Source organism: Muscardinus avellanarius (genome assembly GCF_963383645.1).
Source record: "Muscardinus avellanarius genome assembly, chromosome: 11".
Lineage (NCBI taxonomy): Eukaryota > Metazoa > Chordata > Mammalia > Rodentia > Gliridae > Muscardinus > Muscardinus avellanarius.
Window position 1 is genome coordinate 99,852,937 of NC_137797.1, and position 22,776 is coordinate 99,875,712.

General features: G+C 47.7%; 1 protein-coding gene across 1 annotated transcript; it reads left to right on the forward strand.

Moving 5' to 3' along the window:
• Positions 1-11,743: 11,743 nt before the first annotated feature.
• Positions 11,744-22,426, forward strand: C1S (complement C1s; the record flags this gene model as incomplete). The annotated part of the gene is made up of 10 exons (XM_080704976.1): positions 11,744-11,902; positions 12,781-12,958; positions 13,395-13,520; positions 14,385-14,584; positions 16,101-16,254; positions 16,842-16,957; positions 17,373-17,451; positions 17,961-18,089; positions 19,366-19,440; positions 21,633-22,426. 10 exons carry the CDS (start codon positions 11,744-11,746, stop codon positions 22,424-22,426), a joined length of 2,010 nt encoding a protein of 669 aa, XP_080561102.1.
• Between the last annotated feature and the right edge of the window lie 350 nt (positions 22,427-22,776).

The window sequence follows — 22,776 nt, forward strand, 5'->3', positions numbered from 1 at the left end:
TTTGTTATTTTTATTTTTTCTTTTGGTACTGGGGTTCCTGGAAGCCCTTCTACCTCTGGGCTACACTCCCAGACCTATTTTTTTAAAAATATTTTTTATTTGGAAACAGGGTCTCTTAAACCAGCGAGGCTGGCTCCGAACCAGCGCGATCTTCCTGTCTCCGCCTCCCAAGAGCGGGGATTACAAGTGTGCACCACCACGCCCGGCTACTTTGTTATTAAACTCTCCTCTACTACAGTCGCCCTGCTCCTTGTCCTCCTCCTCGTCCCCCCCCCTCCTCCTCTTCCTCCTCCTTCTCCTCCTCGTCCTCCTCCCCCTCCCCCTTTCCTTCTCCTTCTCCTCCTTCTTTTCCTTCTCCTTCTCCTTCTCCTCCTCCTCCTCCTCCTCCTCCTCCTCCTCCTCCTCCTCCTCCTCCTCCTCCTCCTCCTCCTTCTCCTTCTCCTTCTTCTTCTTCTTCTTCTTCCTGGGGATTAAACCCAGGAGCATTCTACCTTCATGTTATACCCCCAACCCAATTTTATTTCTTATTTGGAAACAGGGTCTCACTAGGTCACTTTTTTTTTTTTTTTTTTTTTTTTTTCTGTACTGGGGATGGAACCCAGGGGCATTCCACCTCTGAGCTACACCCTCAGCTCTAATGTTTTAACTTTTTTCTTTTTGCGGGTCTGAGGGTGGAACCCAGGGGCATTCCACCTCTGAGCTACACCCCCTGCCCTATTTTTTTATTCTTTTGTTTTGGTGGTAAAAGGCCATAGATACTTTTGGCAAAGGCTGGGAGAAAGATTAGCTATATAAATTTTCTGGTATTATATTAGGGTCCCTTCTCAAGGGGATCCAGTTTCACCTTCTCGTAAAGGATATGTAAACTGGATACGTAAACTGGCTCAAGCCTGGAAATTGATTGGAACCTGGAACCATGACTCCTTGTTTTCATTTTATTTTTTGGTTTGCAAATGAATATTTATTAGTAAGTGTCGGGCTTACATCGCTCCCCAAATAAGAGAAAGTGTAAGTTTCCTGCCGTGGCTGAATGGGTTAAAAGCAAGTAGAGTTTTCTTGTTGCTGTTGTTTGGGATTGAACCCAGGAGCATTCAGCCCCTGAGATACACCCCAGCTCTTTTTATTTTGTATTTTGAAACAAGTCCGCACTAAGTTGCTGAGGTTGGCTTGTGAACCCGCGATCCTCCTGTCTCCGCTTCCCAAGTACTGGGGGTGCAGGCACGCCCCACCCCTCCCGGCTTTCAATGGATTTCAAGCCCACTGAATCATGTCTCCCATTTAGCTACTATCAAGACAGTGGCTTCCAAATGTGCGGTTTCTTAGTACTGCTTACAAGAGAACTATTTTGCAAACACGGAACATCTTTGTTATACTGCAGTCTATATTTTTGGCGGAAACTTTACAATATAAATAAATTCACATTTGTGCTTCTTCGGCTTGTTTGCGTTGACCTGACGTGCTAGGATTCCCTAAAAGGATCTTGCTTCCTCTTGTGGATTCAAATGTCCTCAAATTTTCCCAGGATTTTCGTACAGTCTTCAGTGTTCTGGTCTTTCCATTTGTTTCCTGTAGAAGCCAGGTTCCTGAAGGTTTCCAACATTACAATGCTCTACAGATTTTCCCGGAAAAGATCTAGGAAGCCCATCCACCCCGGGGGTAAAATCCATGGCTGTATTCTTTCTTTTTCTTTTTCTTTTTTTTTCTTTTTTTTTTTTTTTTTTGGCGGTACTGGGGGGTAGAACCCAGGGGCATCATACCTCTAGCTACACCTCTGGCCCTATTTTTTATTTTTTATTCTTTATTTTGAAACAGGTTTCACCGAGTTGCAAGGGCCCTCACTAAGTAGCTGAGGCTGTTCGCAAACCGCAATTCTCCTGTCTCAGCCTCCCAAATGCTGGGATTACAAGCATGCGCCACCGCGCCCAGCCGCATTCTCAAAGGCCACTGAGTTCATGTCCCAGCCTCAGGGACTCTGGGATCTTCCCTAAGTTCCTGAGATCAGTGGGGGTCACAGCTACAGCAAATGCTCAGCCACTTGGCACATCTCTTGGCAGCTGAGAAGTACCTGAGTACAACCACACAAGAAATGAAGAAGAACCTGCTGAACTCTCTCTCTCTCAAAGTACTGAGGATTAAACCCAGGGGCATTCTACCTACACCCCTAGCCCAATTTTATCTTGAAATAGGATCTCACCAGGTCGATGAGAGTCTCATTACTTGCTAATGCTGTCCTCAAACCTGAGATCCCCCTTTTTCAGCCTCTCAGTCACTAGGATTACAAATGTGTGCTGCCATGCCAGGCTCCTCATCTCCTTTTTATAATATGAGTTAGCTGGGCGTGGTGGCTTAGGCCTGTAATCCTATTACTGGAGGCCAAGACAGGAAGATCACAGCTCCGGAAACTCAGTGAGGTTTTCAGCAACTTAGTGAAACCCTGTTTTTAAATAAAAAAATGAAATAGGGCTGGGGGTTTAGCTTGGACGTAGAATGCCCCTGAGTTCAATCCCGGCAACACACAAAATAAATAAATTAATAATGATATAGTCTGGGGGTGTAGCTCAGAGGTAGACCACCACTGGGTTCAATCTCCAGTAACACACACAAGATTAGTAATAATAATAATAATAATAATAATAATAATAATAATAATACAGGTTAGAGTTTTGTTCACCTGACCTAGAACTTTTCTGATTATGTAGATCAAGAAAAAATTTAGATCAGGCATGGTGGCACATGCTTGTAATCCCTGTACTTGGGAGGCCGAGACAAGGAGGATCATAGGTTCGCGGCCAGCCTCAGCTATTTAGTGAGGTCCTCTGCAACTTAGTGAGACCCTGTTTCAAAATAAAGAATAAGCCAGGCATGGTAGCTCATGCTTGCAAACCCAGCATACATAGAAATAACCCAATTTTATTTCTATTTATTATTTATTTATTTTGCAGTACTGGGGATCGAACCCAGTGGCATTCTACCCCCAAGCTACATCACCAGCCCTAACTTTTATTTTTTATTTTATTTATTTATTTATTTATTTATTTATTTATTTATTTATTTATTTATTTTTGGTGGTACTGGGGATGGAACCCAGAGGCCTTTTACCTCCGGGTTACACTCCCAGACCTATTTTATATTTTATTTGGAAACAGGGTCTCGGTAAGTTGCTGAGAGCCTCACTAAGTAGCTGAGGCTGCTTCGAACTTGTGCGATCCTCCTGTCTCAGCCTCCTAAGCGCAGGGATTACAAGCGTGTGCCACCATGCCTGGCTTATTTTTTATTTTAAAACAGGGTCTCACTAAGTTGTGGAAGCTGCACTAAGTAGGTGAGGCTGGGCCATGAACCTCAGATCCTCATGTCTCAGCCTCCTGAGTATTAGGATTATAAGCGTGTGCCACCATACCCAGCCCAGTCTATTTCTTCTGATACTTTCTTTTTTTATATTTTTCAAGGTCAAAAACATATCAATTATATATATATTATCAATTATATATATATATATATATATATATATATATATATATATATTTGTGTGTGGTACTGGGGATGGAATCCAGGGGCATTCTACCTCTGGGCCATACTCCCAGACCTATTTAATATTTTATTTTTATTTTTATTTATTTGTTTTTTTGCGGGTCTGGGGATGGAACCCAAGGGCATCTGACCTCCGAGCTACACCCTCTGTCCTGTTTTTTATTCTTGATTTTGAAACAGAGTCTCACTGAGTTGCAGAGGGCCTCACTAAGTAGCTGAGGCTGTCCGCGAACCGTGATCCTCTGGTCTCAGCCTCCCGAATGCTGGGATTACAAGCGTGCGCCACCACGCCCGGCTCTATTTAATCTTTTATTTGGAAACAAGGTCTCACTAAATTGCTGAGAGCCTCACTGAGTAGCTGAGGCTGGCTGTGAACCTGTGTGACCCTCCTGTCTCAGCCTCCCAAGCACGGGGATTACAAGTGTGTGCCACCACGCCGGCTCATATCAATAATATTTAATATTCAATATTTTTGAACAATCAACAAATCAATACTTGGGCAAGCATTTTTGTGGCAGACAGGCTGTGCTGTGTTCTGAATTATCCCTTGTCGTGTAGAACAGCAGTTTTCCAGCTGTGCTGAGGGAGCCCTCAGTCACGCTTTTATGAAGCGGTGGTTCATCCTCAGTTGCCCCATTTTGAATTCAAGTGCTTAGGCAGAACGACTTGGTGATTCATCTGGCTGAGCAGATAGCTGCCAGATGTTGGACAGATGGAACTTATCAAAAAGAATAACTCCCAGCTGCACAGCATGGTCATAAGGCACAGATCGATTAATACGTGGATCGTGCTACTAAAAACCGCCCCCCTGTGAACTTCCTGGATTCAATCAGGAGCGCATGGATACATGGTTGGGTCAAACCTGTTTTAGAGACACCAAGCCCAGGAGCTTATCAAACACGCCAAGTCACCGATGCCCTGACTCCCCTACCTGAAATACCTAAACCGCTGGTTCGCAGAACCTGCCGGCCTTTTTGTCACACCATCCAGTCATGGCATCAATAGGTGACACTTGACTCTGTCCCCAGGACTTCGGCGCGAGCTACCTGCTGGTGGCCCACTTTGACACTGTCTGCCCTCTGGACGCTCACACCCGGCCGTTGAGCCAATCCTGAGTGAGTTCCTGGCAGGTTCTTAATCTTATCTGATACCTGCGGTGACTTTTGAACCTGTATCTGCTCCGTACCTTTGCTCTTGGTATGGTCTCTGGAAACCCTGTGGTCACTTGAACCCTTTCTTAGCCTTCCTGTGACATATATCCATGATCAGTAACTAAGATTTGAATGGACCCAAGAACCTGTGATTGCCACAGTCTTGGCACCACGCGAACCACGGATATTTCTGTGAATTGAAGCCAACCAAAAGTGTTGTAGCTAGTGAATTCATTGTAACTCAGTAAATTATTATTATTATTTTTTTGTGTGTGTGGTTCTGAGGATAGAACCTAGGGGCAGTCTATCTCTGAGCTATACCCCCAGCCCTATTTTCTTTTTATTTGGAAACAGGGTCTCACTAAGTTGCTGAGGCTGGCCGCGAACCCTCGATCCTTCAGTCTCAGCCTCCCAAGTACCGGGATTACAAGTGTGCACCGCCATGCCTGGCTACTCAGGAAATCCTGACACTGCGGAGAGGCACAAATGGGTCTGGCTGCACATTACTGGCGTAGCTCACTCGAGGAGAGCATTTACATCTAGAATCCTTGTCCATAGTCTAGATACCCTCTGTGTGGAAGGGCTGTATATCCGTCAGCTTTCTGACACTGACAAATAACTGAGATAAATAACTTTGCAGGAGGAAAGGTATATTTAGATTCAGGATTTCATACATTTTAGGCCATGGGCGCTTGGCCCTGCTATTTTGGGCCTGTGGCAACACAATCCATTTCGGCAGGAGAACATGGCTGAAGAGGTGCTTCCTTCATTGCCTCTAGGAAGCAGAAGAGAGAGGTGATAGGTCGGGTTCCTCCCCCTCCCCTCATACACAGGAGGTGGAACCCCGGAAGCCAGAAGCGGAGATGCCGCGAGACTCCAGATGCCGCGAGAGAAACGGCATTCCCACGCTACTGGCACCACCCCTAGACCACCAGCTCCGTACCTACCCTCACTTCCTCTCTGCAGCGTGACTCTGCTGACTGATCATTGGTCCATTCCCCCACTGTTGGCAGACCTTGCCCAAAGGTGCTAGTTTAATTAGAGAGGTTTGGTCTCACACAAAAACTTGGCTGGTTTTTGTCTTCTTCCTTTTTTTTTTGGTGGTACCAGGGGTGGAACGCAGGGGCTTTCTACCTCTGGACCTCACTGCTAGACCTATTTTATACTTTATTTGGAAACAGGGTCTCACTAAGTTGCTGAGAGCCTCACTAAGTACCTGAGGCTGGCTTCAAACCTGTGCTATCCTCCTGTCTCAGCCTCCCAAGCGCGGGGATGACAAGCGTGCGCCACCACGCCCGGCTGGTTTTTGTCTTCTTGGAGACCCCCCCCCCAACTCAATTTCAACGTTACAAGAGGAAGGAACAGGGGTCCCAGGATCCCCTTCAAGGGGAGCACACCCTTGTGGCCTGACTTGCTCAATTCCCACCCCCTACAGGCTATGCCACCATCCAACAGCACCACATGCTGGCTCCCAACCTTTAGCACAGGGACCTCTGGGGGACATTCTAGATCTGGGTGGTCACAGGCGGGGTTCTCTTCCCTGTTACCAATGTTTTCTTTTTCTTCTTTTTTTTTTCCCCTTCGGTACTAAGGTTGGAACCAGGGACATTCTACCCCAGCCCTATTTTTTATTCTTTATTTTGAAACAGGGTCTCAGTGAGTCGCAGAGGGCCTCACTAAGTAGCTGAGGCTGTCTGTGAACTGAGATCCTCCTGTCTCAGCCTCCCCTATGCTGGTATTACAAGCGTGCATCACCACGCCTGGCACTCCAACGTTTTCATATACACAGACTTCCTGATCACAGGTTCAAGGCCAGACTCAGCAGTTTAGTGAGATGTTTGGCAACTTAGAAATACCCTGCTTCAAAATGAAAAACAAAGCCGGGCGTGGTGGCGCACGCTTGTAATCCCAGCATTCGGGAGGCTGAGACTGGAGGATCGTGGTTTGCGGCCAGCCTCAGCTGCTTAGTGAGGCCCTCTGCAACTCAGTGAGACCCTGTTTCAAAATAAAGAACAAAAAATAGGGCTGGGGGTGTCGCTCAGAGGCAGAATGCCCCTGGGTTCCATCCCCAGTACTGCAAATAAAATAAAATAATGAATAAATAAATAGAAATCCCTCCTGCAGGGAAGCTGGGTTCTCTGCGTGTGCTGCAGAGGACTAGGGAATTCTGGCTTTGTCTGTAAGTGCCAGGCTTAGACAGGGAGTGGTAGGTTGGCAAATTCCATTCTACACTGAGGTCCAAGGAGGAAATCGTGTTAGGTCTGACCTTGAATCCACGAGGTTTGTTCACGAGCTTGAGAGTGGGAAATTCTCCAAAAATTACCGGGCACATTTGAAGGTGACGTGGTTTGCTATGTTTGTGTTTGCTGATATTTCCTGTACTTCTAAGGTCATCATAATTTATTATTGAAATTAAAAAGTTTCTTTGGGTGTGGTAATCAAATACTTGTAATCCCAGCATTTGGGAGGGTGAGGCAGAAGGATCACAGTTCGCAGACAGCCTCAGCAACTTAGACCCGCCACAGTTTAGTGAGACTGTTTTAAAATAAAAAATAAAATGGGGCTGTGGGTGTAGCTCAGAGGTGGAACGCCCCAGGGTTCGGTCCCTAATTAGTCCCCTCCCCTCCTCGAAGAACTGGTATCAGGCAGGGGCAGAAGGATTGGTCTTTATGTAAGTAACCTTGGTAACAATCTTAGGTCAGGAATCCTCCGAGAGTGACTTTTCCAGCCAGGGTGAAGAGAAAACCCTTCCTAGGAGGAAGGCTTTGCACATCTTAGCAAGGTCATAAAAGAGGCGATGGCAGGAACCATAAAAAAAAAAAAAAAAAAAAAAAAAAAAAAAAAAAAACCAAAGACAAAAACACACAGGAAAACACCCGTTCTCTCTACCTGGTGGAGGCTGTCCCGCTAGGCGGAGCTCTCCAGGCGCGCAGCACTGGGGTGGGAGGGTGCGGGCGGAGTCAAGAGTTGAGGTTCAAGTAGGAAATAGGGACTAAAAGTCCACAAACCGCCAGACATGGTGGCTCAAGCCTGTAATCCCAGCACTTGGGGGGCTGAGACAGCAGAACCTCAAATTTCACGACAGCCCCAGCAACTCAGCGAAGCCCTCAGCAACTGCCCGAGACCCTGTTTCCAAACAAAAAGTAAAAAGTGGGACTTGGGTGTGTAGCTCAGAGGTAGAACACCCTTGGGTTCAATCTCCAATACAAAAAAAAAAAAGTTCCCTTTGTTACGGAATGCCAAAATTAACCTTTTTTGGGTTTAACTTCACAGGATATGGATTCTAAACAATTGGCATAAACTGGCATTAAAGTGAGGTTATTTTATTTTATTTTATTTTTGTGGTACTGGGGATGGAACCCAGGGGCATTCTTCCTCCAAGGTACACCCCAGCCATATTTTTCATTTTTTATTTTGGAACAGGGTCTCCCTAAGTTGCAGAGGGCCTAAGTAGCTGAGGCTGGCCATGTACTGGCGATCCTTCTGTCCCAGCCTCCCAGGTACTGGAATTATAAGTGTGTGCCACCATGCCCAGCTGGAAATATAGTTTTAATTTTGCCTAGGATGATTGGTTTGGGGCCTGGGGATGGTTTGCTTTCTAAATTCTTTGTGGGACTGGTGATGAAATATTATGGGTTTCATGAGCTCTTTGGGCTTTTATTTATGTTTTGGTACTGGGGATTGAGCCCAGGGGTATTCTACCTCCAAGTTACACCCGCAGCCCTATTTTATTTTTATGTTGAAACAAGGTCTCATTAAGTTGATGAGTCTTACAACTTGCTGAGGCTGTCCTTGAGATTTTACCCATGTGCCACCACATGTGGCTTCAGCTGAGGCCCTTGTATAAGTCATCACCAACTATTACTTTTTTTTTTTTGCAGTACTGGGGTTGGAACCCAGGAGCATTCTACCTCCGAGCTACACCCTCAGCCCTACTTTCTATTCTTTATTTTATTTATTTATTTATTTATTTATTTATTTAATTTTATGGTACTGGGGATGGAACCCAGGGGCTTTCTACCTTTGGGCCTCACTGCTAGACCTATTTTATACTTTATTTGGAAACAGGGTCTCAATAAGTTGCTGAGAGCCTCACTAAGTACCTGAGGCTGGCTTCGAACCTGTGTGATCCTCCTGTCTCAGCCTCTCAAGTACGGGGATTTCAAGCATGTGCCACCACGTCCAGCTTCTATTCCTTCCTTTCTTCCTTTCCTTCTTTCTTTCTTTCTTTCTTTCTTTCTTTCTTTCTTTCTTTCTTTCTTTCTTTCTTTCTTTCTTTCTTTCTGTGGTACTGGGGACGGAACATTTCTACCACCGGGCTACACTCCCAGACCTATTTTTATATTTTTTAAATTTGGAAACAGGGTCTCTTAAACCAGTGAGACTGTCTTCGAACCTGCGTGATCTTCCTGTCTCCGCCTCCCAAGTGTGGGGATTACAAGCGTGCGCCACCACGCCCAGCATATTCTTTATTTTGGAACAGGGTCTCAGTGAGTTGCAAAGGGCCTCAGTAAGGAGCTGAGGCTGGCTGCAAACCGCAATCCTCCTGGTTAGCCTCCCAAATGCTGGGATTATAAGCATGTGCCACCACACCTGGCTCTTAACTATTACACTTTAAATTTGATGATAGGCCACATGTTTTTTGTTTTTGTTTTGGTGCTAGGGATTGAACCGAGGGGCGTTTTATCTTCAAGCTACAATCCCAATCAACTCATTCTATTTTTCTGTTTGGAAACAGGGTCTTGCTAGGTTGCTGAGACTTTCTAAATTGCGGAGGCTGTCCTCGAACTTGTGATCCTCCTGTCTCAGCTTCCCAAATACTGGGATGATAGGCCTGCGCCATTACGCCCACTGGGGCTGGGCCGTGTATCTAACAAGTACCACCCCTCAATCCCTGACCCATACACAGTGTGAGGGCTGGCCTTTCTGAATTTGGCTTTCTCCCCCTTAGTATCAATCTCCTCCTTTTCCCACAAGTCACCTGACTTCCCTGAAAACTCTGGAACACGCCCTTTGGCTGCAAAAGTGGGTTGAGTAATCCGCAGAATCCCCCATTCCTCCATCCCTCGCTGAGCTCTGGAGAGAGGAATCTCAGGCCTGCGATGGAGACACATTTCTCCTTTCAAAAGCAGGGGGAGCTCCAAGATCAAGGCCGCGGTACCCTTTTCCCTGTGCGTGGTCTCCCAGCCCCCGCTTTGTTTAGATCGGGGAATTTTGGACATGCACACTCGGGTAGGGAGTCTTAGGAACAGAACCAGGACAGGGAGGTCTACCGGAGGGTCCTGCAGAGAGAGCCAGCCAGAAGGCCCTGAGCCGCTGTCCTGGGAGGACAGAGGGGGCCGGCCCGCTCAGCTTCTAAAGGTAAACTCTTAACTCTGAAGAGCAGAGCTTTGATGGAGAAAAAAAAGAAGGCTGAGAACCTTACGGGGAAAGGGTAAAAATAGAGGGCTAGAGAAAATAGAAAAAGAAGGCGGGAAGGTTAGACAACCTATTTTCTTTTTTTTTCCCCTTTTTTTTGAGGTACTGGGGATGGAACCCAGGGGCATTCTACTTCCAAGCTACCTCCCCAGCCCTATTTTTTTTTTAACCCATTCTTTCTTTCTTTCTTCCTTTCATTTTTTGAAGTACTGGGGATGGAACCCAGGGACATTCTACTTCCGAGCTATACCCCCAGCCCTATTTTTTATTCTTTATTTTGAAACAGGGTCTCAGTGGCTGGGGGCCTCTCTAAGTTGCTGAGGCTGGCCTTGAACCTGTCTCAACCTCCCAAGTACTGGGATTACAGGGCTGTGACACCACGCCCAGCTTTTCCAACCTTCTGTATTTCTTGTCATTCCGGGGTCCCCTTTCTCTTTCCTCAAGCAATCCTGTCTCAGTGAGGGCTGTACGCCCCTCTCAGACCACTTCTCCCCAGGTCTCTGCCCTCCTCTAGTGAAAGCAGCTCACTCCTCCATCAGTGGCCTGCAGGGGCATCAACAGAGACACGTGCAATAACAGCAGTGGCGGAGGGCTGGCTTGACATCATAGAGGGTCGTTATATAAAGGAGGGGAACTGGACCGTCATAGCTGGATGGTCAGGATGGGCGAAGACTCCTGAAACCCTGGGTGGAAACGGGGATGTTGTTCTGTGCAGACAGCAAAGAGACCAATAGGAGGGCGCCAGGGTGAGGGTCGAGGAGAAAAGAAGAAAAGAAAACTAGGAGAAAACATGCACTATGGAGAAAAAGTGGGAGAAGGTTCCGAGAAACAATGGGAGAGGGATGAGATTTAGCTGTGGTCTAGAAAATTAGTTGAAGAGCTGGGTGCAGTGGCACACGCCTGTAATCCCAGTATTTGGGATGCTGAGACTGGAGGATTGCAGGTTCGAGGCCAGTCTCATCAAATTAGTGAAACCCTCAGCAGCGTAGTGAGACCCGTTTCAAAATAATAATAATAATAATAATAATAATAATAATAATAATAATAATAATAAAATAAAATAATAGGGCTGGGTGTACCTCAGAGGTAGAATGCCTGTGGGTTCAATCTCCAGTACAGGAAGAGAGAGAGATAGAGGGAGTAAGAGAGAGAGGGAGAAAGAGCGGGGGGGAATGAATGAATTAGTTGAGGTTGGACAGGGAGGCCCGGTGTCATATGGTGTATGTCTCTATCGAGCCTATGTATTATTCTTACAAAGGTGCCACTGCTTGGATGACCCCTCGCCATCAAAGCAAGTACGTGTGTTTGTCAAAGACAACCAGGCCTGCCAGCACTTTAACTCCAAAGTCCAGTGGTGCAGTGCGCCGGGGCCAGCGCCATGGACGGATGGCCAGAGGTGTGGTAAGCAGTCAGGGGTCCACAGAGAAGCACGCGGCTCCAGGAAATGGCCCCCGTCTGAAGCCCGGCTTCAGTTTGGCCTGGGCTTTCCCTTTCTTCCAGCCTATGGCTGTCTTCTGTACCCAGTCCCCTCCCCTTCCTCCTTCTCCCCGTGGGTACCTGCCTGCGTCGCCCGCCTCACGGGGCCTTTTGCCTGCAGGTGTGTGGTCCTGTTCTCGCTCTTGGCCTGGGTTGATGCCAAGCCCACCATGTACGGGGAGATCCTGTCGCCCAACTATCCTCAGGCGTACCCCAATGAGGTAGAGAAATCCTGGAACGTAGAAGTTCCCGAAGGCTACGGGATTCACCTCTACTTCACGCATCTGGACATAGAGCTGTCAGAGAACTGCGCCTACGACTCGGTGCAGGTACGTTAAGAGCACAGGGAGGACGACATCGGAAAGCCGGTGCTGTGGCTCCTGCCTGCAATCCTGGGAGGCTGAGACAGGAGGATCGTAGGTTTGAGGACAGTCTGAACAACTTAGCGAGCTTCTCTGCAACTTGGTGAGACCCTGTTTCCAAACAAACAACAATAACAAACCCCCGAACACAAAACATAATAAAAAGCTGGGCGTGGTGGCGCACGCTTGTAATCGCAGAACTTGGGAGGCTGAGACAGGAGGATCACAGGTTCGAAGCCAGCCTCAGCTATAGTGAGGCTCTCAGCAACTTAGTGAGACCCTGTTTCCAACTAAAGTATAAAACAGGTCTGGGGAAAGCCGGGCGTGGTGGCGCACGCCTGTAATCCCAGCATTCGGGAGGCTGAGACCGAAGGATCGCAGCTCGCAGACAGCCTCAGCTACTTAGTGAGGCCCTCTGCAACTTAGTGAGACCCTGTTTCAAAATAAAGAATAAAAAATAGGGCAGGGGGCATAGCTTGGAGGCTGAATGCCCCTGGATTCTGTCTCCAGTACCAATAAAATAAATAAAATAAAAATAAGGTTGGGGATGTAACTCAGAGATAGACTGCCCCTGGGCCTTGGGTTCAATTACTCTCTGTCTGTCTGTCTGTCTGTCTGTCTGTCTCTCTCTCTCTCTTTCTCTCTCTCTCACACACACACACACACACACACACACACACACACACACACACACACCAGAGGACTGGGAGGATGTGGGAGTGAACACTCAGGCATACAGTCAACTTGAGTCAAATAGTCCTACAGGGGAAAAATGGTCTTCTCTCTCTGTCCCTTCTCTCTCAAATATTATCCTTTGCTGACGTCTTCTTTTACTCTCCTGTTAGATAATGTCGGGTGGCTTTGAAGAAGGGCGACTCTGTGGACAGAGGACCAGCAAGAACCCCAGCTCCCCGGTTGTGGAAGAGTTCCGCGTCCCATACAACAAGCTCCAGGTGACCTTCCGGTCAGACTTCTCCAACGAGGAGCGCTTTACCGGGTTTGCTGCGTATTACACTGCCATCGGTAAGACCCGCCCCTAGGAACGTAATTTTCTGATCTGGAGAAAGATTAGAAGCAGGGAAAATATTGTTCAATGCATTAAGTGAGGATTCTGATGATAACTTTGACAAAATATTGGTTTGTCCTGGGTCCTTCCATACATTGCCTTTTTTTGGGGGGGTTACTTAGGGGTGAGGGGTGTTCTACTTCCAAGCTACACTTCCTGCCCTTTTTATTTTTTATTTTGAAATAAGGCCTCACTAAGTAGCTGAGGCTGGCACTGAAACCGCAATCCTCCTGTCTCAGCCTCCCAAGTACTGGGATTACAGGTGTGCACCACGGTCACTGCGCCCAGCAGTAACATGCCTTTCCAAACATTTTTTTTTAAAGCGCTTAGATTTAACCTCACGTCTCCTCCTGGGTCTTTGTGTTTGACCTCGATCTTTTCTCCTCTCTGTAGATGTCGATGAGTGCACCGAGTTTGAAGATGTCCCTTGTAGCCACTTCTGCAACAACTTCATCGGCGGTTACTTCTGCTCCTGCCCTCCAGAATACTTCCTCCATGACGACATGAGAAATTGTGGAGGTGAGGCCGGCATCAAGCGGGGTGCATGCTCCCTGGGATTTGGAACCGATTGAGGTCTCCATCCTTCCAAGTTTGATTACATTCTTCCTTCATTTGGCATCTATTTTTAGTTACCCATATACTGAGGGGGAGCCATGGGAAGGGAAGAAGATAAGATGTGTTAGCCAGCTTTCTGGTGCCGTGACAAAATGCCTGACACAAACAACTTACAATCAAGAAATGGGTTTTTTTTTGGCCCACGGTTTTGGAAGTTTTGTTCCATGGTTGGTGGGCTCTTGTTGCTTTGGGGCATTGGTAATACATTGTGGTGGGATTTGGTAGAGCAGAGCTACTTATATCACAGTGGTTGGGAAGTGAAAGACTGGAGGCACCCAAGGTCCAGTATCTCCTTCAAGGGCATGTTCCCAATGACCTAACTTCCTCTCCCTAGGCCCCACCTCCTAAAATTTCCACCACGTTCCGATAGCACCATAATCTGGCTACCAAACCTATACAATATGAGACTCTGGGAGATATTTAGGATGCTGGAATCACTTTAAGGTGTGAACTATAACATAAAGGCTACAGGATAAAGTTAGTTAATTGGAGAAGAGAGATAGATACTTGTGAAGAGTTGGACTGAGGCTGCTCAGTCCCTGAAAGGCTCCATCGGAGGCAAAGTGGTGGAGAGCTCCTGGGCACTGGATGTCCCTGCTGAGTGGTACTTACTGGCCGTGGGGTTGCTCCCAGGGGCATCCCGTCAGGGAGTGGATGCTAGGTTAGTCTACACGGAGGGCTATGAGTTAACAGCGGGTGAATCCTAAGGCAGGCATGCCTTTGCTTGACCCTCTATTTGATTTTCCACGTTCTTTATTTCCTCCTTAGTCAACTGCAGTGGGGATGTATTCACGACACTGACGGGGGAGATCTCGAGTCCCAACTACCCCAACCCGTACCCAGAGAACTCAAGGTGTGAATACCAGATCCAGCTGGAGGAGGGCTTCCAAGTGGTGGTGACTCTGCGGAGAGAAGACTTTGATATAGAACCAGCTGACTCAGAGGGGAACTGCCATGACAGTTTAGTTGTACGTGGTGGAGAATTAATTCTTGCCCCCCCCCCCAACTCACATAGATTTCTTCTTGAAGACAAAATGATCTTTCTCCTGAATTCCTATATTCTCTTTTTCTTCTTATTTTGTATTTTATGTATTATTTCTCTTGCTTTTTTTTTTCTCTTCAGTGTTGGTGATGGAATCCAGTGCCTTATACAAGCTATGCAAGTGCTCTGCCTCTGAGCTACATCCCCAGTCCTTTTTCTTTTCTTTTAATTAATTAATTAGCCGGACATGGTGGCGCACGCTTGTAATGCCAGCATTCGGGAGGCTGAGACTGGACGATCGCGGTTCGCGGACAGCCTCAGCTACTTAGTGAGACCCTTTGCAACTCAGTGAGACCCGGTTTCAAAATAAAGAATAAAAAAATATGGCTGGGGGTGCAGCTCAGAGGTAGAATGTCCCTGGGTTCCATCCCCAGTACTGCAAAAAAATTTTTAATTAATTAATTAATTTATTTATTTATTTTTGTGGCACTGGGGTTTCAGACAGGAATATTCTACCCTCGAGCTACATCTGCAACTCTGTTTTTATTTTTTATTTTGAAATAGGGTCTTGCTATTTCTTTTATTTTGAAATAGGGTCTTGCTATTTAAGTTGCTGAGGTTGGCCTTAAACCTATAATCCTCCTGTCTTCACCTCCCAAGTACTGGGACTATAGTTTTGCACCTTCACACCTGAAAGTACTCACTGATAACTCTTTTTCTTCTTGCAGTTCTGGGAGTTGAACCCAGGACCTTGCACATGCTAGGCAAGTGCTCTACCACTGAGGTGCATCTCCAGCCCTATTTATTTATTTAGAAACAAGTCTTACTAAGTTGCTGAGGCTGACCTTGAACTTGTGATCCACCTGTCTCAGCCTCCCAGGTACTAAGATTACTGGTGTGTGCCACTGTGCCTGGCTTTCCCAGCCCTTCTTCCCTTTATGGGTACCAGGAATTGAACCCAAGGGCATTCTACCTCTGAACTTTACTCCTGGCCCTTTTTATTTTTTGTTTTGAAACAGGTTCTCGATAAGTTGTTGAGAGTCTCACCAAATTGCTCAGCTTCCCTAGCCCTTAAAAAAATTTTTCCCCAAGCTGGATGTGGTGGTGCACGCCTGTAATCCTAGAACTTGGGAAGCTGAGACAGGAAGATCGCAGGCTTAAGGACAGCCTCAACAGCAACTTAGAGAGGCCCTAGCAACCAAGCGAGACCCTACTTCAAAAACAAAATATAAAAAGAGCTAGGGGTGTAGCTCAGAGGTAGAATGCCTCTGAGTTCAGTTTTTAGTACCACACACACAACACACAATTAAAAAAAATTGTGGCCAGTCTAAGTTGCCTACGATGGCCTTGAACTTGAGATCCTTGGGTCTCAGCCTCTCATACAGCTGGGATCATAAGCGTGCGCCACTGAGCCTGGATCTCCTTTATTTTTCCAGCCTCCACTTAACCTCTCTTCTTTAGTACTTTCTCTCTCCCAATGTCTCCACTTTGTTCCCTTCCAGTTTACTGCAAGAGACCAACAATTTGGTCCTTACTGTGGTGATGGATTCCCTGGGCCACTGACTATCGGAACCAAGAGTAACACTCTTGACATCATCTTTCAAACTGACCTAACAGGGCAGAAAAAAGGCTGGAAACTTCGTTACTATGGAGATCGTGAGTAGAAGTGCCTCTTGAGTGGGTGATGGTTCTTGGCCAATGTGGAGCCTAACCTGTTAGGGTTAGGGTCGTTTGGAATAGATCCTGAGAGGGTTGCCCAGGGAGATCTAACCCCATCAATCACTGGTTGCCAGAGATGCCCCAATGTCTAGTAGTCCTTCCACCAGATCCGAGAATGCGGACAACTTGGGGAAATGCCATATTATATTTTTTAAATTTTTTGTGGTACTGGGTATGGAACCTAGGGGCATTCTACCTCCGAGGTACATCACAGCCTTATTTTTTATTCTTTATTTTGTAACAGGGTCTCATTGAGTTGCAAAGGACCTCACTAAATAGCCGAGGCTGTCCACGAACCGTGATCCTCCTGTCTCAGTCTCCCGAATGTTGGGATCACAAGTGGGCGCCACCACGCCCGGCTGCCGTATTATTTTAGGTTTCTGCCATAATGGGATGGTGGGCATTGGGACTGAGGATAACTGAATGATTTATAAAAATATAATAATACACATAGAAGAGAAATCTCCAACTATTTGGTAAAAAAATTTTTTTTTCTTTCTGTTCTAACTTTTGTTTTTTCCAAGCAATCTCCTGTCCGAAAGAAGTCACCGACAATTCTGTTTGGGAGCCTGAAAGGGCAAAATACGTGTTTAAAGATGTGGTGAAGATAACGTGTCTGGATGGGTTTGAGGTTGTACAGGTAAAGTACCTTCCGGGCTTCACCCTAATCTCTGGCCCCAGAGGAGGATGAGTGTATTGAAATTGCCCAGTCATTTGCCTAATGTTCCTGTCTGGTTAAGGCAAACGAAACACCTGCTCCATAGACAGGAGAGCTCAAGACGGTCGCTCCTTTATGATGGATCTGTGTATCTCCTTGACCAGCTTGGCTTTCTCTCTCTCTGCCTTTCGTCTTCCTGGGGGAAGGGGGCTGATATGCTGGTGCAAAGTTGTCTTTTAGCCCCAATTCCCGGGCGCTTTGGGTTCTGCTAAGAGGTCCCCACGCTTCTTTTAGTGAAGACTCCTTGTCGATCACAGTCCACAGATCAATTCTATGTTTGGTTCTGATGTCTCATATTCCTGTTTACGAATCAATGGTGACATCTATTATCCTCCAGGGAAGTGTTGGCTCCAGGTCTTTCCATTCTACTTGCCAAAGCAACGGGAAGTGGAGTAATTCCAAACTGAAATGTCAACGTAAGTGTCTCTGCAACGTGGAACTCCCCTCCTCCTCCTCTTCCTCTTCCTCCTCCTCCTCCTCCTCTTCCTCCTCCTCCTCCTCCTCCCCCGTCCTCCTTTTTCCCTCCCAAAGGGAATTGAAAGCTCAGTACATCAGAATTCAAATGCACGACTTCTGAGACAGTGTTGTGGGGTTTCTGAAGGGAAGCCGGTCACAAAGGATTTTGTAGACCCAGCCTTTGTCTGATCCCAGAGCAGCTAGACTAGCAGATTTCCTCTAAAGAAAGGAGCTGGTGGGATTGTAGTTAACAGCCCCAGGTGGGTGCATTTCTGGGTTCCGCGGGAGCCTCTGGATTGGCAGGGCTCAGGGCAGTGCCAGCGCGCAGAGAGGCTGGTGTGGAGAGATCCATCCAGCTGTGCTTATGGACATGGGGTGGGGAGTGAGTGAGGACGGAACTGGCCCCATGACTCCGCCGGGGAGGACGTGGCTGTCCCTGACCATCCATCTCCTCCTTCCCCCCTTGTAGCTGTGGACTGTGGCGCTCCTGAACCCATTCCGAACGGCAAAGTCCAAGACCCAGAAAACACCTTATTTGGATCTGTCATTCGCTACACGTGCGAGGAGCCCTATTACTACATGGAACGTGAAGAAGGCGGTAGGTTTCTTCTACGGGAGGAAAGAGAGGAAGAGCGGGAAGGGTTGGAGGATGAACAGTGCAATCTTTGTGGACTGGAGACAGACAGGGCAGACACTGCTGTCCTCTGGCTCAGTCTATGGGTACAGCTTCCTGTGGGGTGGGCTACGTTCTCAAGGGCTGTACGTAGGGAGGCATAGAGGTCACCCACTGTCTTTGGCAGCTGAGCGAGAATTCCCCCGATGATATCCGTCTCACACGCTATCCGCCCTCACACCAGAAGTTGACCTTAAATCCACAGGAGGCCCACTTCTGGTGGCAGTCACCGCCTAGGAGGACTGAATTTTTCCTTTCCTTCCTTCCTTGCAGAATTGGGGGTGGAACCCAGGGGTGCTCTACACTGAGCTACACTCTAGCCCTTTTTGATATTGAAACAACCCCCCAACCCCCCTTCACCCTGTTTTTTGGTATTGGGAATTGAACCTAGGGGCATTCTACCTCTGAGCTACACCCCCGGCCCTTTTTATTTTGAATTTAATTTAATTAAATTAATTAATTAATTTGTTTTTGCGGTACAGAGGATGGAACCCAGAGGCATTCTACCTCTGAGCTATACCCCCAGTCCTTTTAATTTTTATTTTATTATTTATTTATTTATTTATTTATTTATTTTGCAGTACTGGGGATGAAACCCAGGGGCATTCTACCTCCGAGCTACATCCCCAGCCCTATTTTTTATTCTTTATTTTGAAACAGGGTCTCACTGAGTTGCAAAGGGCCTCACTAAGTAGCTGAGGCTGTCCTTGAACGGTGATCCTCCTGTCTCAGCCTCCCGAATGCTGGGATTACAAGCGTGCTCCGCCATGCCTGCCTGGCTATTTTTTAAATTTTGAGACAGGGTCTTGCTAAGTGTCTGAGAGTCTTTGCTAAGTTGCTGATGCTGACCTCAAATCTCCAATCCTCCTGTCCCAGCCTCCCAAGTCCTAGGATTACGGGCCTGGGCTGCCATGCCCAGGTCCATTATACTATTTTAAAAATTTGCTTTCTCACTTGAATGCTTTGCGAGTCTCACCTGCAACCCGCTTCCTTCTGCTTTGGAGTCTGGTCTTTCCCTTCCTTGGCAGGATCCAGGCCTGAGGGATGGGGGTGGTGGTGTTATAAAGATTCTTTTCTGGCTGATTTAATCTGACTCCCTACTCAGATCCCAGAGGAGCTGAGGCCATGCACGAAGGGGGTGGGGGGACAGGAGAGAGAAGCTCTGGGGCGCGCGTGACTTGTATTCCTCATGCCCTTCCAGGGGAATATCGCTGTGCTGTTAACGGGAGCTGGATGAATGAGGCTCTGGGTGCAGAGCTGCCGAGATGTGTTCCAGGTAACCAGGGCTCCTGTGTGGGCAAAGACCAGAGCGGCAGGTGCAGGGCAGGGGGCTCACCTTCTGAGAAAAGCCAGAACCTCCTAGGGAAAGGACTCAGGACAGGCCTGCCAGCGTCCACCGCAGTGAGGTGGAGGTAGGCCGGCTGTGGGAACCTCAACCACACCAAGGCAGGTGAAACCAGAAAGAGTCAGCCGGCGACAGTCTGTACCAGTCAGGGCCTGCTTAGTCTGGTGACATGGGTGCCCAGCATGCAGATATAAAATTGCAAAAAAATAGGACCTGAAAGTTGAGAATGGGTAATCAGCACTCAGAAAAAAGCCTAGGTAAATAGTCCAGTTATTATATTAGAAGTTTGTATGAAGCTGGCCATGGTGGTGTACACCTGTAATCCTAGCACTTGGGAGGCTGAGACAGAAGGATCCCAGGTTTGAGGACAGCCTCAGCAAGTAGTGAGACTCAGAAACCTGGCAATGCCCTGTTTCAAAATAAAAATAAGCCGGGCGTGGTGGTGCACGCTTGTAATCCCAGTACTTGGGAGGCTGAAACAGGAGGATCGCAGGTTCACAGCCAGCCTCAGCTACTTAGTGAGACCTTCCGCAACTTGGTGAGACCCTGTTTCAAAATAAAGAGTAAACAAAAAAACAGGGCTGGGGCTGTAGTTCAGAGGTAGAATGTCTCTGGGTTCAATTTCCAGTAACAAAAACAAGTAAATAAATAAAGAATGAAAGAAAGAAATGATAGTCGGTATGGCACCAAGGTAAAGAGGAAGAAAAGACCCGAGTGTGGTGGCGCACGCCTGTAATCCCAGTATTTGGGAAGCTGAGACAGGAGGATCGTAGGTTCGAAGCCAGCCTTGACAACTTAGCAAGGGCCCCCCGCAGCTTAGTAAGACCCTGTTTCCAAATAAGAAATAAAATCGGGCTGGGGGTTTAGCTCAGAGGTAAAATGCTTCTGGGTTCAATCTCTGTACCACACACACACACACACACACACACACACACACACACACACAATAAATAAATAAAAAGGAAGAAAGAAAGAAAGAAAGAAGGAGAAAGAAAAAAAGGAAAAGAAGAAGAAAAGAGATGAGAGGCTGCGGGAAGATCAGAGTGAAGCAGAGGATGGTCCTGGGGTAAACCCAGAACAATAGTAGTGATCTGACAGTAAGAACATGCTAGTGAGCTGGGGCAGGACATCCATGTCCTGGTGACGGTCCCCTGAGGTAGATGTCACTGGCTCCATTTTACAGATGAGTGAATGGGGATGTAAATCCACCGAGTTAGAGTCAGAGCGGGCTTTGAACTCAGGTCTTTCTGGATCCATAGTTCATTATGCGCAACTCAAAGTCCCTTCAGACTGTCTGGCCAGGGGATGGAGGTAAACTAGCTTCATCTGAAATCCAATCTTGGGAAACGGCAGAAGGGGTCCTAGCTGGAACCTGTCCGCTTGGACTGAGGGATTCTTCAAGATCAAAGAATGGTGACGCACGCCTGTAATCCCAGGACTTGGGAGGCGGAGACCCGGAGAGTCTCAGAGTTTAAGGCCAGCCTCAGTAATTTAGCGAGGCTCTCAGCGACTTAGCGAGACCCTGTTTCCAAATTAAAAATAAAATAAAATAAGACTAGGGGGTGTAGTTCGGAGGTAGAATGTCTCTGGGTTCAGTCTCTCACATCATACACACACACGCGCGCACACACACCCACACCCACACACCCTTTTCTTTACACAGTAGGCTGCCATCTGGGTTACTAGGAGGGGCTCAGGGGCAGCCAGCAGCCAGGAAGTTGCCTCCTATGCCTTCTGTGTGAGGAAAGTATTTTCCAGCGCCTCTCCCAGCTGGGTATCTGGCCTCACGCCCTGAACCTGGGCACTGACTACCCCAGAGGGGCCCTGGTCCAGCTGTGGATCGTGTAACACCCCAGCTCATCTACACACACACACACACACACACACACGGCCTCTGTTAGTTCATGTCTCCCATGAGCCTTTTTATGGCACCGGTAAAATGTTAGGGCGTTTAAGTGAGGTGAGGCTAAGTCACCTTTGGGGATGGCCGACCAGATAGGACTGACTGTCCAGCGCTGGAGAACTCGGCTGCCTGGCAGGTAAATGTCTCTGAGTGGCTGGAAGATTTCCAGAGGCTGGCACCCTTTCCCGTCCCTTCCCACTTGCTTCTTCTTCCTCCCTAGTCTGTGGAGTCCCCAGCGAGCCCTTTGCAGGACAACAAAGGATATTTGGAGGCTCCTATGCAAAGATTGAAAATTTCCCCTGGCAAGTTTTCTTTAAGCACCCGTGGGCTGGCGGGGCTCTCATTGACGAGTACTGGGTGCTGACAGCCGCCCACGTCGTGGATGGGAACCCCGAGCCGACAATGTACGTCGGGTCCACCACAGTGCAGACGTCACATCTGGACAAGGCCCAGATGCTCACCGCCGAACGCGTGATCATCCATCCGGGTTGGAGGCCGGTGGGCGACCCAAACACAAATTTTGACAATGATATCGCGCTGGTGCAGCTGAGAGACCCGGTGAAGATGGGACCGAAGGTTTCCCCCATCTGTCTGCCAGGCGCCTCCGCCGAATACAACCCCTCCCCGAGAGACCTGGGAATGATCGCAGGCTGGGGCCGCACGGAGGAAAGAGATCGTGTCATCATACTCAGGGGCGCAAAGTTGCCCGTAACTTCTTTACAAAGGTGCCGGGAAGCGAAAGGGGATGAACCCAAAGTGGACGTCAACGCGTACGTTTTCACCGACAACATGATCTGTGCCGGCGGGGAGAAGGGTGTCGATAGCTGTCAGGGGGACAGCGGTGGGGCTTTTGCTCTGCAGGACCCCAATGAAGAGAACCCCAAGTTGTATGTAGCTGGTCTGGTGTCGTGGGGACCCAAGTGCGGGACCTACGGTATCTACACGAAGGTCAAGAACTATATTGATTGGATAAAGAAGACTATGCAGGAACATGGCATCCCCGGCAGGGACTAATCTTGTATATACCACCCCCCTCTCCAAGGGCTCTGGCCAATCCAGTCCTTCAGTTCCGCCCAAAAGTTCTGTTATTTCACCATGACTGAGAGAGGACACAGGCGCGTGATTGAAATGGAACTTGATTGTCAAGGTACGACTGAAGGTAGAGCCTGATCAGAGTGCAGTGTGGGTTATCCTGTGGTGGTCAGACAACACCTGTTATAAGTACCAACATGGAAGGGGCGGGCTCCCATCATGCTCTCTTCTACAGGGATATCTTAATTTTGGGAGTATTTCTCTACCTGTTTGAATTGCCATTTGAATTGCTGTTCTCAGTGTCCATTTATCTGCTTACAATAAAGCATGTT